Raw genomic sequence first — 17,103 nt, forward strand, 5'->3', positions numbered from 1 at the left:
GATCACAGACTGTGGTTCTCAGAGACATGGAATTTGTCTCTCCACATGATGCACCGACGTGCAAGACACACAGAAATGACTAGTGATTACGCTGATAGAGCCACAAGGTGGTTTGTATTCCATTTTAATTACACCGTACACAAGCACACTATCATTGGGGAACTTTGTCTGACTAATGATGTGTTCATTGAAACATGGTTGGTTTCAATTTGGGGGTTATCACATCCAAATTTCATTGAAACTTGGATGTGATAACCCCCAATAATTCTATAGATGATTAGTTGTGTAAAATAATCTCCTATATGTATAACAAAAAAAAAAAAAAAGAAGCTTAGACCACAGCATGGTAGGAGGATGTGGAGACAAGGGTGGGTAGTCATAGTATATAAGTTAGCTCTTTCTTTTAATTTTTATTTTATTTTCACTAGAGGTCAGGCTAAGAAAAAGATTAATTAACAGCGTAGATTTAATTTACCTTTATAGAGTGCAAGAGCATGTAGCTTGGTTCCCTATATACATGTATCCTTCTGATGATGACCTCAACACGGGTCGAAACGTCACGTGTTAATTTTATTAATAATTAGTAAAATAATCATTTCACAACACGTGTTTTGTGTCCCTAAATTCGTAAATATGAATATAAGTTAGCTGTGAGGAGGTTAGGCTAGGATGGAGATTCAGATTCATGTGCTAGATCAAATTACTATCAGATTAACAATTAAGGTGCATGTTTGAATGGCTGCATCTGTGGCCAGCCCTGATCTAGCATTAGTAGGAGTGGATGGAGTTGGTTGAGAATGAGCTGAATGCCTTTAGGTTCATGAATTATGTACGTTGAAGGACTGAATACCTCTATTAAAATTCCGATGACACTTGTAGATGATCCTGTAAGATCACAGACTGTGGCTCAGAAATATGGAATATGTCTCTCCACATTCATGCCTTATGCATTGAAAGGTAGTGCTAGCTGGAGTTGCTTTGGTACTTTTATGGTGCAATTGCTATGGAGATGAGGCCACTAGAAAGAAAATGCTTCTGTATTAAGGCAGCTATTACAACCATGCGGCTGCTGCTTTTTACACTGTAGCATTCAGGTGTGACGTGAGCTCCAAATTGTCCACAGACAACCTACGTCATGGTCTAGATGTTGCGCTTAGAAGAACAGCCATCATACTGTGATTATTGAGACATCTTATTTCTTATATTATTTAACACTACATATTCAATGTCACCAGTTGCTCATTCATATCCATATTCCCTAATTTATTTAAAAGATTTCCATTTGGTACCTTACATCTTAGCAAATATCTTTCCAAAGTTCAATATCAATGTAGTCATTTCCTTTAATGAACTCAAATATCACTATTATAGAAAGTGAGTAAATTACTAAAGCAAGACCTCCCCTTTAAAAAGCCATGCATGACATAACACTTCTTAATTCAAGCCTTAACTTTTCCAGAATCTTAACCATTACTCCTGAGAGTTACTGATAGGTCTGGTTTGTAATTTGCAATCTCTGATATAGAGCCTTTCTTAGCTCCCCCCCCCCTCTTTAGACTGCAAATGGTGATTTGTTAAACAACTTGATCAATCATCACCAATTCTCTTGCACTTTCTCATAACACAGGTAGATATCCTACAGGAATATTAAATTACAATTTTGTAATATTCTGAGGTCCTCCAGGTTTATCTATTTCTGGTTTCATCAATCAAAAACATGATTTTTTTTTAACTGTATTTGGTTGATTAACCTCTGCAAATGATCACTCCAACTATTTCTACTGTACTTTTACTATTATTACGGGCGACTCCAGGGAGTCCTTAGACTCATCGAGGGAGGCCCTAAACATCATGTCCACACAACTATACGACATTCTCACAGTATCTATCATACCTTGCTTTGAACTCACTCACTGTCATAGCACCTACAAAAGACTGGCAGCTTATTCCACTCATTTACCACTCTAAAAGTAAAGAACCCAGCTCTAACACCCCTGCTAACCACACTCTTGCCCAGCTTCCATAGGTGTCCCCCAGTTCTCCCACCACCACCAGTCCTGATCTCAAAAATATCCTCTGAATTAATCCTATAGAAACCCTTTAGCAATTTGAATGTATCAATCATATCTCCCTTTTTCCACCTATCAACTAATTTCTACAACCCAAAAATCTTCAACCTGTTCTCATATAGGTCATTCCATAGACCTGCTATCATCTTAGTCACTCGCCTCTGGATCCTCTCCACCTCCTCCCCATCAAGAAGGAACCGAGGTGACCAAATCTGGGCACAGTAGTCGAGATGAGGTCTTACCAAGGCTCGGTACAGAGGTACAATAACTTGCTTGTCTCTGCTCGTCAAGGTATTTTTCAACAACCAAGTGAGTTGATGAGCTGATTTAGCTACTTTTGCAATGTGCCCCCTAAACTTCATCTCCCTATTCACCACCACTCCCAAGTCCCTGGCCTCATCAATCTCCTGGAGTACAGTTCTACTAATGTAGTATACTGCTACTCATCTTTTCACCCCAAAATGCATAACCTTACATTTTGTCACATTAAATTGACATCCATTCTCCTTAGCCCAGAACTCCAATATATCCAAGTAATCCTGCAAGATTTTGACATCTTCTGCATTTACTATTGCCCCACCCAACTTTGCATCATCAGCAAACAAATGAACTGTCCCTCTTAGATCCTTCCCTATATCATTAATGAACAAATTAAACAGCAGTGGTCCAAGAACAGAACCCTGCGGCACACCACTAGTCACAGGCCGTGCATAGTCATTTCTATCCATAGTTATTTCTTCCTTTTACTTGCAACTTAGCCAAAGAATTCTGAGATTTCCTTTCATAATCTAATTTTACATTTCTTACTATGCTAGTCATGCTTCATTCCTGTTCTTTGTATTGTTAATGAGCTTGAACATCACATTTTTTTTTTTTTTATTCTGTAACTAACAACATTTTTTTCTGTAGTTTCTGCCTACCATTATTACATATTAAACTAGATAAAATAGAAGAGAGAAGAAAACATGATGAATTAAAATAGAAATTGAAAAATATGCAGCTGGAGGAGAATGAATTAAAAATATTAAAAACATCTGGAATCATATCAAGGATAACATAAAAGTAGCAACAGAAAACTCATTTGGAATTCAAAGTAAAACACAGCATAAAAAATGGTTTAATAATGAATGTGAACTGGCAGTAAAGAAATAAGATAGTCACTTGGCTTAATATCCTAACTGATATTCATATTCATACTGCTCAGAGATACAGAGAGAGCAGCAAAGAAACCAATAAAATAATCAGACAACAAAAGAAAATTTTTATATGAACAGATTGAAGAAATTCAGAAATACTTTATAGTTATTTAAATTAAGAGGATATTTAATCTCACATTATTTCAAAGCCGAATAAGAAACCCTAAGATAGAAATCAAAGAGTTTTATGCCGAATATAGCAAGCTATAAAAGTTCGACGAGTCCAAGCGTAAGCAAATACCTGGGTAGTGCAATACCGGACAACTCGTAGTAAAGGTCGATAAAGCTAGGATCGCTATTCTTAGTATTAACCCTAATGTAAAACTCATCCCCTAGGAAATGTATGTTGTTTTACATTAAGGGAGATAGGTCACTATCCAGACTGGTTTCAACCTTTATTGAGGTCTCGTCAGTCAGTAGGTAGACCAATAAATACCAAGATTGTAGTGATAATAGCTTTAATACTTTACAGTACGAGTTGTCAAAAAGGTGAACAGATAAATTAATGAAATAAAGAGCCACAAGGCTTCACTACAAGTCGCCTAGTATTGCACTACTCAGGTATTTGCTTACGCTTGGACTCGCCGAACTTTTATTTGGCATGAAACTCTTTGATTTCTATCTTAGAGTTTCGTATTCAGCTTTGAAATAATGTGGGATTAAATATCCCCTTAATTTAAATCATTTTTACATCGCCAAAGTGAAGCCTTTTGGCTCTTTATTTCATTAATTTATATGTACACCTCTTTAACAACTCTTACTGTAAAATATTAAAGCTATTATCACTACAATCTTGGTATTTATTGGTCTACCTACTCACTGATGAGACCTCAATAAAGGTTGAAACCAGTCTGGATAGTAACCTCTCTCTCTCTTAATGTAAAACTACATACATCTCCTAGGGTAGGGGTTCTCAACCTTTTCCAGTGGCATACATATTAAATTCAAGATATTAGACGTACCAGTAAGGCAGTGATACATGTACCATAGGTTGAGAATCCCTGTCCTAGGGGATGAGTTTTACATTAGGGTTAATACTAAGAAGTAATCCTAGCTTTGTCCACCTTTACTACAAGTTGCCTGGTATTGCACTACCCAGGTATTTGCTTGCGCTTGGACTCACCGAACTTTTATAGCTTGCTACATTTGGCATGAAACTCTTTGATTTCTATCTTAGAGTTTCTTATTTGGCTTTGAAATAATGTGGGATTAAATATCCCCTTAATTTAAATAATTTTTACATTGCTGAAGTGAAGCCTTTTGGCTCTTTATTTCATTAAGGGGTATTACACCTCTTTAACAACTATGTAACCTCTTTAACAAATCTTACTATGTACACCTCTTTAACAACTCGTACTGTAAATTATTAAAGCTATTATCACTACAATCTTGGTATTTATTGGTCTACCTACTCACTGATGAGACCTCAATAAAGGTTGAAACCGGTGTGGGTAGTGACCTATCTCCCTTAATGTAAAACATCATACATCTCCTAGGGGATGAGTTTTACATTAGGGTTAATACTAAGAAGTGTTCCTAGCTTTATCCACCTTTACTACGAGTTGCCCGATATTGCACTACCCAGATATTTGCTTGCGCTTGGACTTGCCGAACTTTTATAGCTTGCTATATTCGGTACACTTTGATTTCTATCTTAGAGTTTCTTATTTGGCTTTGAAATAATGTGGGATTAAATATCCCCTTAATTTAAATAATTTTTACATCACCAAAGTGAAGCCTTTTGGTTCTTTATTTCGTTACTTTATAGTTAATTACCCTAGAAAAATTTTCCATGAAATTAAAACCAAAAAACAGGTCCACATATGAAAACAATCAATAACAGCAATGGACAAAACACTAGCAAACAGGTGGAGAGAGAGAGGGTACTTTAATAAACTCCTAAATTGTGATGAACCAGCTGTGTCTTTTAAACAGAAAACTTATTACATTTGTCACCCAAAAATAAACCTTCACTAGCTGAAGTAAAAGAAAGTATAAAGCAGTTCAATGATAAACATACCAGGTACCGATGAAACAGTAGCTAAACTAATCAAATATGGGAAAGTCAATTAATCACTAATATACATAATATGGTAAATTTAATATGGGAAAAAGAAGAGATATCGTTAAAATGGAAAGAACTGCCAATCATTCCAGTACATAAAAAGGAAACCAAAATGAATGTGAAAATTACAGGAGAGAGATACTGTTACTGTGAGCAGGCTACAAAATTTATGTAATATTATACTAATTATATTCTTACACTATTATACTGTGTGCTGAAGAAAATATAAGTGAATTTCAAGCAGGATTCCAAAGAAACAGATAAACAACTGACCAGATTTTTATACTTAGTTACTGGAAAAAAAAAAAAAAAATGGGAATATAATCTGCAGGTCCATTTTATTTATAGATTTTAGAAAAGCATATGATAGCATTCATAGAGGTCTTTGAGGAGTATTAGATGAACTAAAAATACCACATAAGATAATAATATCAATAAAAATATGCACCACTGAAAGCTGAAGCATGATATTGGCTAATGGAATTAAATCTGAACCTTTTGATATTAAGACAGGATTGAAACAAGGAGATGGATGCCTTTTCACCCATTCTTTTTAATTTATCATTAGAAAAATGTATTTGAGAAATTGTAAAAGATAACACAACCAGAACAATAATATCAGGATATGCAGATAACATATGCCTTATTGGATAAAATACTAAAGACATTTAGAAAACTCAAAACTGCTGCTGAAAAACTAAGATTACAAATAACCAAAATAAAATTGAATATTTAAAAGTATGCAGAAATCACAATCAAGGGGAAAACTTTTTCTGAAACACCCTCTATTTCTGTTTTAACTCTGCTTGATAGAATTTTGGAAAATAATAAACGAGTAGTGAATGACAAGAGGCATGTATTCTAGCTTTTATTTTTGTACTAATTTTATTATCTGGAGTAATCATTGTTCTAAGATATATGAAAGAAGGGGCACTTTTAAATTTCCCCTTTTTTTTCCAAGAAAAAAAAGTAAAGATAGTGCTCTAGATTTTGAAGCTCAATCTAGAGCAAGATTATTTAAGTTTTCTTCCAATGCTCTCTGGTAATTAGATCTGGTTAGGTTATCTTTGATTCGGTTTGTTCGATTCCTTTTAAGACTGATTTTTAGTTTGGCTGATAGTAGTTCATGGTCTGTGCCCATGTCAATCTTTTTAAATGTGCTGACATTTTGGAATGAATGTTTAATTTTTATTGATGATTATATAGTCTACACAATTTTTAGTTTCATTGTTTGCTGATTAGCCGACCAAATTGTATTCTTATTGGCTTACACCAAAATACAAAATGATGGTACGACACGACAAAATTTCATGCCGGCTGGAGCGTCACCCGGTTAAAAAGGGCCCCGTTGTTTTTGCCAGGGAACCAGGGCAAACAGTGAAAAGTCAGCTACTAGAACAAATCTGAAAACAAACCCCAACTCAACATCACCAGAGTTAAAGATGGGTACTATCAAGATAAGAAGCCTGAATGGCAAAGAAATGGAGCTAGCTGAGGAATTAGATAAGTGCCAGATCGACATAATTGGGGTGATTGAAACAAAAAAGACAAAAACTGGTGAGATCTTTCTGAGCAATAAATACAAAATGTTATATTCAGGCAATGACAATCAAGGAAAAAAGGAGCAGCCATAGTATTCAACACTAAATACGAGGCTAATCTTCTTGAATAGTAGGCAGTCTCAAGTAGAGTGATGTGGACAAATAAGAGAATGGGGAACTGAACAATGAGACTAATTTGTGCCTATGATCCCACAGAAGGTTCTACTAAGGTAGAAGTAGAGGAATTTTTTTTTACGGATTTTAAGAAAGCAACTGACACAATAAAAAAGGAAAAGCTGGTCCCTGTTGGAGATCTAAATAGCAGAGTGGGAAATGATTGTCAGATATACAAAAATATTTTGGAAAAATTTGGAGAAAAGAGCAAAGCTAATAATAATGGCAAATAGCTGTTAGATTTCTGTTCAGGACATGGACTGGTTATTACTAACACCATGTTCCAACATAAAAATGTGCACAAATTCACATGTATTTCAATTTCAAATCCTCTGTACACTGGTGTACTGCACCAGTGTACAGAGGATTTGAAATTGGAAGTGATCACTATTTAGTCTTGAGCAGGATAAAATTGAATTTCATATTGAAAAGAATAACATGTAAGAAAGTTTTAAAGCGAATAAAAGTTGACCAGCTCTCAGATGTGAAATGTAGACTAAAATACACAAAAATTATTGAAGAAAAAATGAAAGAGTTTGAGAACAGCAACCACACCTTGGAAATTCAGTGAAGCCTTGAAGAAAACAGATTGATTCAGCCAGAGAGACATGTGGTATGTTCTCTGCAAGGATAGAAAAATCAGAACTCCATGGTGGACATAGGAAGTAAAAGAGGCAGTGAAGGAAAAGAAGAAAGCATATCAAAAGTTCCTGGCAAATAAGTCAGCTTTTGTCTCTGTATTCTCTAAGAGCACATGTAAGATAGCTAAACACTGTGTAAAACTATCTAAACAAAAGTCATGGGAGGACTTTGCAAGAACATAGAAAATAAATATCAAGAAGGTGGCAAAATATTCTCGATGACGTTGAAGCTTAGAAAAGGAAAGTGCTGTAAAAGGAGTTAGAGATGATAAAGATGACATGAAAATGGGAGAAAAGGATATCCTTGAAGTATGGAGTAATTACTTTGAAAATTTGCTAAATAAAACAAGCAGTGATAGCACAGTGGTTAAAAACACTCAACAGGCATACAGTCAGGAATATATATCCATACTTGAAGTAGAAAATGCCATCAAAGGCCTGAAATGGAAAGGCAACAGGAGTAGATGATATTCGGGTAGAAATGCTGAAGTATGGTGGTATAAAAGTCCTACAGTGGCTGCACTGCATATTCAGAAAGCCTGGACAGAGGGACGAATTCCCAATGATTGGAGTAGAGCTCTCATAGTACCCATATATAAAAAGGAAAATAAAATTAAATGTGAGAATTACAGAAGCATTTCATTACTGAGTGTTCCTGGTAAGATATATGCAAGTATACTTGAGAAACGGTTGAGAAGAATTGTGGAAGAACAGCTTGGTGAAAAACAAGCTGGATTCAGGCCAAATAGAGGCTGTCAGGATCAGATCTTCACTTTACGACAAATAGTTGAGAAAGCATGGGAATATAACAAAGATCTGTATTTAAGTTTTGTCGATCTGGAAAAAGGCACATGACAAGGTGCCAAGAGAGAAGCTATTCAATACGCTACAGTTATATGGTGTCAATGGGGCATTATATCAAGCAATACTTAGTCTTTATTTGAGTTGTAAGTCAGCAGTTAGAATTGAAAGAAGTACAGAAAGATGGTTTAATGTTAAATCTGGTGTCAGACAAGGATGTAGATTATCCCCTCTGTTATTCATTATCTATATGGATCACATTATGAAGGAAAGTGGTATTAAACATGATATCAGAATTGGAGACGTTAATGTCAGCTCTTTGTTTTATGTGGACGATGTTATACTTCTAAATAAATCCACTATAAGTCTGCAAGATTCCCTGACTAAATTGAATAACTGTTGTAATAGAAATGGTATGAAGGTCAGCAATAAAAAGACAAAAACAAAGAAAATAGGCAGAATCATTGAAAATGTCAACTGTTTTGAATGGAGAACCTGTGAAACAAGTAAAACATTTCAGCTACATAGGCACGATTTTTAGTGAAGATGGTAAATTAAATATGGAAATAGACAACAGAATCAACAAAGCTGGTAGGGTAGGAAGTCAATTGAATAAATTCATATGGAAGAAGAGAGAAATTAGTCGGAACACTAAATTAGCTGTATACAAGACAGTGTTCAAACCGATTTTAACTTATGGACCTGAGAGCTGGGTCATTAAAAACGAGGATATTAGGAAAGAACTTGACATTGCCAGCATCCAGGAATGCATTAGCAGAGCTGATCTCAGGTGGTATGGTCAGTTAAATAGAATGGGCAAGGAAAGATTAGCAAAACAAGTGTTCTCTGCAAGGTTGGCAGGAAAACGACCCAGAGGAAGACAAGGTGTAGGTGGATTGATACTGTACAAAGTGCCTTAGACAATAGAAATATAAGATCTCATCATGTTTTAGTCTTGGCAAGTAACAGACTGATTTGGAGGAAAATTGTAGATAGGAAGTTAGTAATGATGTAAATTTTTCATGTAGTACTATCATATCCTGTACACCCCTTCAGGGTATATGGCAGGAAATCGATGATAATGATGATGGTGATGTCCAGGTATATTTATTCTATGGCCTGTGGTAAACAGTTGATTTATTTCGCAAAAATTAATCAAGTCATTCCCTCTCTCATATCTCCATGTCCAAATTTTTCTATTACTTCTTCTTCATCTTCAGAGTATTGACTAATCTTTACACCAAAATCTTCTATAATAATCATAATATCTCTTTTGATTGTTTGATTTCTTCTTGCAATTGTTCAAGAAATTGGCTATATTCCTCCTCTTTGTGAACTGGTCTGGGGGCATAAACTTCTATTATTTTTGTATTATTTGTATATATATTCCTTTTCTTTTGCTTTAAACCTTACTGAGATGATTCTAGAGGAAACTGGTCTTACATCGACTACGGAGTTTAGGAGCCATTTTTTGATTATTAGTGCTACACCTTCTGTATGATGGTTATCTTTCCTTTCTGAGTAGAATATGTTTGCATTCTGAATGTTGATTTTCCCCTCACCTGTCCAGCAAGTCTTTGCAACTCCCATTATTTCCCATTTAAACAGTTCGAGCTCTCTCTCTCTCTCTCTCTATCAGTTTTAATTTACCAGGTTTGCATAGTGTTGATACTGATGATTGAAACATGTGCAGTTTGCATTCCACATAGCTGTCTTCACACCTACTCTGTGAGCTTGAGTTAGGCACGTCAGCTTCTCCATTAGCAATAGCATTATTTCTACTTTTTCTATTTGCTAGCTGATCCATCTTTGAGGATTTTAGGCAATTAATGCAGCCAGTTGGCCACTCCTATTGCTGCACATGCTACTTTGGGTGGAGCATAGACCCATAGACATAGACCTTAACCTGTGATACAGATGCTTTTTGCAATCACTGTTAACATGGGGACAGACACTATTCACCAGTAAACTTTGGCTGGAGCCTTTTCTAGGTACTGACAGCCAGAGCCGGCTGAGCCCAGGTTATTTATAGAGGTATGCTCCTCTGAAAGCTCTTCTGCATCCATCTTGTTGAGATATGAAATCTTCTTCCACTAATGGGTCTGTGGCATCCTCGTGGAAGGGCATTTCCAAGGAGGAAGGTCCCAGGGAGTATGGCGAGAATGTGGACTTGACTGATCCCCATTTCCAATCCACATAGCTGTTTTCACACCTACTCTATAGGCTTGAGTTAGGCAGTTGGTTTTCCCATATGCAGTAGCATTATTTCTACTTTTTCTATTTGCTAGCTTATCCAACTTTGAAGATTTTAGGCAATTAATGCAACCAGTATGCCACTCTGATTTATGATTACAGGAAATAAATTAAGAAATGAAGTCTCAATGTCTAGTGCAGCATGTGTGTGTGTGTGTGTAAGCATGATTAGCCAGTCAAGTTGGTAGTCTTTTTTCATTTTCAATAGAATTTCTGGAATCAATTACACCTGCAGAAAGTGTATGCAAAGAAGAACATGAAGATATCATGGACTATTTCTGCAGAAAATAATACACAAAAAAGAAACTTGGTACAGAAGAGCTTGTGAAGGGAGTGAAAACTCCTATTCAGAACGAAGATACAGAATCTATTTATATCAACTGCACCTATAGAAGATGGACATGAAGAGAAATCTTCTGTTGTAAAGAATGGCGAGTGTAAACTTCTGCTTAACATGAAAAACATTCACAACTACTAGAAGTTAAAATTCTAAATCAAGACAAGTCCTATATTTCAGACCCATATTTCTTGTTAATTAATTATAGATAATATATTTTATTGTTTAGTTAAAAAAAGATCCAATTCAGGTAAAAAAAAATGTCCTGTTCCTGACGTGTATTATACTTTGCAAAATGAAGTAATTGACTGAACTTTGCTGTTCTGTAAAAAATGGGAGCTGGTTATCTTTCAAGAAACACATTCTTTCCAATAGAATGCAATGGCACAAAAAATTTCAATCACGCATCTAATTTTTCTATGTGGCAAGAAATGAAAACTTGTTTATAATTATATAAAACTATAGATTTTGAACATCATTTAATTGAAGAAAGTAAACAGAAAACTATTCTTGTTTGTTTATGTGCAATAATTCAAACAATAGCATCCCAGAATGTATCCGTTACAGCAGTGTTTCCCAAACTTTCAGTATCCATGTACCCCTTTTAAAATTTAAGTAACATGAATATTATTCTCCCTCAGGCAAAAGCAATTTGGGAGAAATTATAATATTTCATTCAAACATTAATAATTATGATGTTATTATAATGAAATAAACAAAATGTGAAACAATTTTCTAAAATTATTAAATACATTTTTATTTACGTAAATCCAACATATCCATACAGTAGATTTAATAATATTCAGCAGTTTCAACCACATGGTTTGAACTATTTAAATTTAAACTTTTAATGTAAACAGCTTTAACCGAATGGTTTGAAAGCGATTGTGCTGTCAACCAGACAAGACCCTATTGGAGGTTATTCAATGGATGCCAAGAGACACATTTTGATTAAACTTTCGTTACATTTTTTGGTTATGCAAAAATTAACTATACAAGATGCCTGCACTTATCTGCTATAATACAATGATAAAAACGAGAAAAAAATAATAATAATAATAAATTTAAAAAACTTCCTCATACCCTCTAAGGACATTTTGCATATCCCTGTAGGTACATATACCCCATTGTGGAAAATGCTGCTTTTCCACACTGCATTTTTAAAAGACTGTTGAACTGTTTAGGTTGTTTGATAACATTTTGAAAGCTCACTTAAATATAATGAAAAATAATCAGAAAAAACAGCATATTACCGTGGACCAGAAATTCAAAATGAATAACATTGACATCAAACTGCAAATAAATTAAAAGTGAAATGTGCTCCTGATTAGACACTAGGAACAAATGTTACTATCTCAGATTTGTTTCTAAAACTTCAGGATTGACATATAAAATATGAACATTTTTGAGTCTTTTATTGAAATATTCAATAATGGACTAAGTTTAAAGTAACAGAATTGTCATCAATCTCCTGATATGTATCCCTAAGGGGTGTTAAGGTCACTATGACAGCACTAAACTTGATGTACTTCACACAAGACGCTATTTCACACCCTCACAGCTGCTAATGCTATACAAAGCCCAAGTCTGTTCAGCCATGGAATATTGCTTCCGTATTTGGGATGGTGTACCGAAATCCATTCTAAGATTGCTTGATTCTATCCAGAAGAGGGCATCTGATTAATTAATGATCCCTCTCTCACAAACATTCAGTTTCTGCCTCTTCTATAGATACTTTCATAGACAGCACTCTGTGCTGAATTGGCCACTAATATTCCTCTACTCTCCTCCAAAATCATTAAAAAAAGAGTCATTGCTAACCAATACTCATTTATAGTTCATCTTGAAACTCACCGAACCAACTTCCCTACCCCCTCTTACATTCATCTGATTCTGTCCTTTGCAACAGACTTCCCCATAGATTATGACTCAGCTGTTCAAGCAAAATGTAAAGACACTCCTCTTTTCTACTCCCCTTACCCATACACATGTCACTAATGAGATATAGGTCTTATGGCCTTTTCATGTGGGGATTAAATTTAAAAAAAAAAAAATCTACATGATTAAGTTTACATTATTATTAATCTCCTGTCAACAAATTTCCTCCAAATCAGTATTACTTATGAGAACTCCAATAGTCATACGTAATATTTTGTGCTTCTAAGGCACTTCTAAATGAATCAATCCACCTAGATCTTAGTCTTCATGTAAGTCGCTTTCCTGCCATCTTGAAATCAAACACCTGTTTTGCTAATCTTTCCTCCCTAATTCTATTAAGTGGCCATACTACCTTAGATTAGCTCTGCTGACATATTCTTGAATGCTAATAATGTCAAGTTCCTTTCTAATATCTTCATTTTTAATATGATTCTGCCACTGATGCCGTCAATTCACTCCCCTAATTGTTCTCAGATCACTCATATCTGTGATCTCTAGTATTTAATCAAGTTTCTTTTTCATAACCCAACTCTCAGATCCATAACTTAAAACTGGTTTGAATACTGTCTTGTATACTGCTAGTTTGGTGTTTTTGATTTCTCTAATTTCTCTCTTATTCCATATAAATTTATTCAGCAGACTACCCATCATACCAGCTTTGCTTATTCTGTTGTCTATTTCTGTTGCCTAAATAGCTGAAATATTTTACTTGTTTTATATAGGATCTCTATTCAGAATGCAGCTGAAGTTTTCTATGCTCCTGTTTATTTTCATAGTTTTGGTCTTTTTACTGCCAAATTTCATGCCATATTTGTTACAGCTGCTATTCAATTTAGCTAGAGAAGTTATGTCAACCGTCAGAAATGACAGATGTAGAGAAAGATTTTGGTATGATAGCAGATGTTGTTAAAAAAAAAAAAAAAAAAAATTTAAAATCTAGTATATGGCTCAGGTCTCATTGACTTAACTGAATTCCTGTAGCCAGTTGAGTATGAAAATCAGCAATAATAATAAAAAGCCCCTATAAAAATAGGGAAAGAGATACCTCCGTAGCTCAGTCAGTATAGACTAAGTCCTTTGGTCAGAAAGACCTGGATTCGATTCTTGTCAGTGATGTGAGGAACCTTTATCTTGTCTCTTTCGACGAAAGGCGAGTTAGCTGGTCTCATACGAAGGTGGGGAGGGGTTCTTCACCCGGAAACTTGGGTTTTTCATCCCCCAGAGCAGGCAAACTGTGAACACACATGGATTACAGTCATGCATACTGCGGTTAGGGGATGCAGCAGAGATGTGATGAGCCATCTGCATTAGTCGTAAGCTCCTCATTAGGAGTGACTCAACCAGTCCTAAGGGACGAATGAGAAGGATAGCATAATCCCATATGGATACTTAAGTGTTTATTATGAATTAAAGTTTCAAGAAAGGAAAAATAATAGTTAATAAATTATGTAATTATTTTCTCTAGGTATCTGTTTATTCGTTTGAAGACATCAACACAGAAAACATCTTCTGCATTCTACACAATTCTAGAGACCTTACAGAACAAACAAAATATTTCAGCTATTTAGGCAGAATTTTTAAATATGCAAATTAAATATATAAATTGATAACAGAAGCAAAAGTAGTATGTTGTGGAGCTTCTCTATTACTCCATACAAAAATAGTATGTATGGAGTAATAGAGAAGCCACCACTAATCCATCACTGTATGGAACTTCCAACCAGTTTTAACTTATGGATTTGTGAGCCAGGTTAGAAATAGTTGATCAAAGATTTTTGCAAAGCAAAATTAGGGAAGTGAACAGATGGCATCAGTCAGTCATATTAAAACTGCAAATGTAAAGAAACTTGAATTTGTTAGCAACCCAGTAACGTGTGAGCACGGCAGATCCAAGGGCACTTAAATATTTTGTTTACGTCCCTAACAGCAGTTAAAGAGAATGGGAGAGAAAGATTAGTAAAGATCAAGTTCTGTTTTCCAACCAACAGGCACCGAGTTCGAATCCTGCCACCGGCATGTATGTTTGTGAGTTTTTAGTTGGGAGATTAATTTTATTGCCCAGTATGATGTTGGCTTCTGGGGCCACGTTCCAGAGACACCTTTCGTGGGTGGGAGCCACAAAAATTGTCTGAGCTGGCCAATTTTCCTGCTTTATGGGATGAAAAACCAAGACACCAATTTTAAGAGCAAATGTACAATTCTCAATTAAAGCATATATTTTTTCTTGTGTAATGAAGCATAAAATAAACAATACCTAGCGAACAAAACAGGATATTAAATTACGAAATATGTTGCTTCCAATTTACTTCAACATCATGCATTTTAGAAACCCAACTGACTTACATCTCTAAACTGCACTAATCCAAGTTCTCCTAATTCAGACACACAAGCATATGCCGCTTCAGATTGAAGAAAAAGCTGGCATAATGCCATTTCTTCGCTTCTAAACAGTGAACCCATTTTAAATACTATATAATCGAACTAATAAAAATATTTTTAATTCAATGAACAACACTACACCACCAAGCTAACATACTAGTAGTCACCGGAATACATTCAAAATCGATTGCAACTACTATTAAAGAGACTTACGTCATTTAGATTTGACCACTAGATGCCGCGTCCTACAAAATTATTTAATTTTAAGAATAATATTATTTAAGTATTTTTTTATGAAAAAGCGCAAAAAGATGCATTTCATTACAACTACAAAAAAAAAAAATTAAAAAAACCAGCTAACGCCTTTTTTTATTCCCGTGTAGGCAAAGGTTGGTCGATTGGTAGAGCCTCTGCCACTAACGACTCGCAAAAAGTTAAGAAAGTTTGAGCGTGGTTAGTAGTTGGAAGGTTTATTCCCGTGTAGGCAAAGGTTGGTCGATTGGTAGAGCCTCTGCCACTAACGACTCGCAAAAAGTTAAGAACGTTTGAGCGTGGTTAGTAGTTGGAAGGTTTATTCCCGTGTAGGCAAAGGTTGGTCGATTGGTAGAGCCTCTGCCACTAACGACTCGCAAAAAGTTAAGAAAGTTTGAGCGTGGTTAGTAGTTGGAAGGGACTATATTGTTTGATGCTGTTGGCACACTCTCCCTCGATGATTCTCTGGACTCCCTGGAGGTGTCTAATAATAATAATAATAATAATAATATAGGGTATAGGCGAGGCCGTTTTAGCCCTGTCTAACCTTTGGAGACTGAGTGAGCAGTTCAAACTGCATCAAACACTAATTCCTTATTTCCTCATTTATGCTTCTTATACATAACATGTCATACTTCTATAAATAATGTAATACAGTTCTATAGAAAGAATAAAACAACGTGTTATTTATTTATAGCCCAGTGGAAGAGGAGAGGTCACCCATAACGCTAGGTCGTCGAATAAAGAGCAGTTTTCATTTCAAATCTAATCACCGAGTAGAACTTTCCTTAAACTATTCTTCAACTGGTGCTCGAGTTAATCGATCTCTGGCACGGGCAAGCTAGTTTTTCTCACAGAAAATGTTTTAGCCATGTAAACTCAAGAAAACACACCGTAGAACCCACTCATTATTATTTCAGACTAACAACATACTGATTTAGAATAAGGGACCACAAGCTCAATTAAGAAAGCATTTGTCTGCCTTTCTTAATTGTTCTCTCTTTATTTTGACATAGTCCACAAAGCCTGAGACTAAATGTATACATTTTCCAACTCTTTCCTCAGGCCTCCAATGAGCAGGTCGGTAGTCCCACACAAGGTCATGAAATCCATCTCTCACCTAAAGAAAATCACAAAAGTTCATTCTTACCGCAGGATTCGCAGATTGTTCGTTAGAGACCTGCTATGTTACCTACTTGGACAACCAGGCTGGCAATTTATAATATTTTCTTTATTTCTAAATAAAGAGTTTCCATTATCCTTTTTATTAAAAAAATATATATATGTAGAAAGTATTTTACCTTGGGTATAATAAATGTTAAAGATACCAAGCTAGTTTTAACCTGGTTTTACTCCATTTCCCATGTAAACATCCTCTCGGGGGACCCCGTAACCCCTAGAGACCGCATCCCCTCGGTGACGGATAGGGGAGCCCACAGTATATGTGCATTTGCGTG

At 35.4% G+C, this 17,103-nt stretch overlaps 1 protein-coding gene across 1 annotated transcript in view; it reads right to left on the reverse strand.

Annotated features, from left to right (window-relative positions):
- Vha100-1 (V-type ATPase subunit a family protein Vha100-1) overlaps positions 1-15,573 on the reverse strand; it is a 233,903-nt gene extending 218,330 nt beyond the window's left edge. Inside the window, exon 1 of the mRNA XM_090412379.1 lies at positions 15,359-15,573. Within this exon, the coding sequence (XP_090268505.1) occupies positions 15,359-15,475 (117 nt within the window). The 5' untranslated portion in view covers positions 15,476-15,573. The remainder of the gene's footprint in view (positions 1-15,358) is intronic.
- Positions 15,574-17,103: the final 1,530 nt, after the last annotated feature.

The sequence above is a fragment of the Typopeltis vanoorti genome, chromosome 22, assembly GCF_054136105.1.
Source record: "Typopeltis vanoorti isolate ZY-2024b chromosome 22, IOZ_Tvanoo_1.0, whole genome shotgun sequence".
NCBI classification, from domain to species: Eukaryota; Metazoa; Arthropoda; class Arachnida; order Uropygi; family Thelyphonidae; genus Typopeltis; species Typopeltis vanoorti.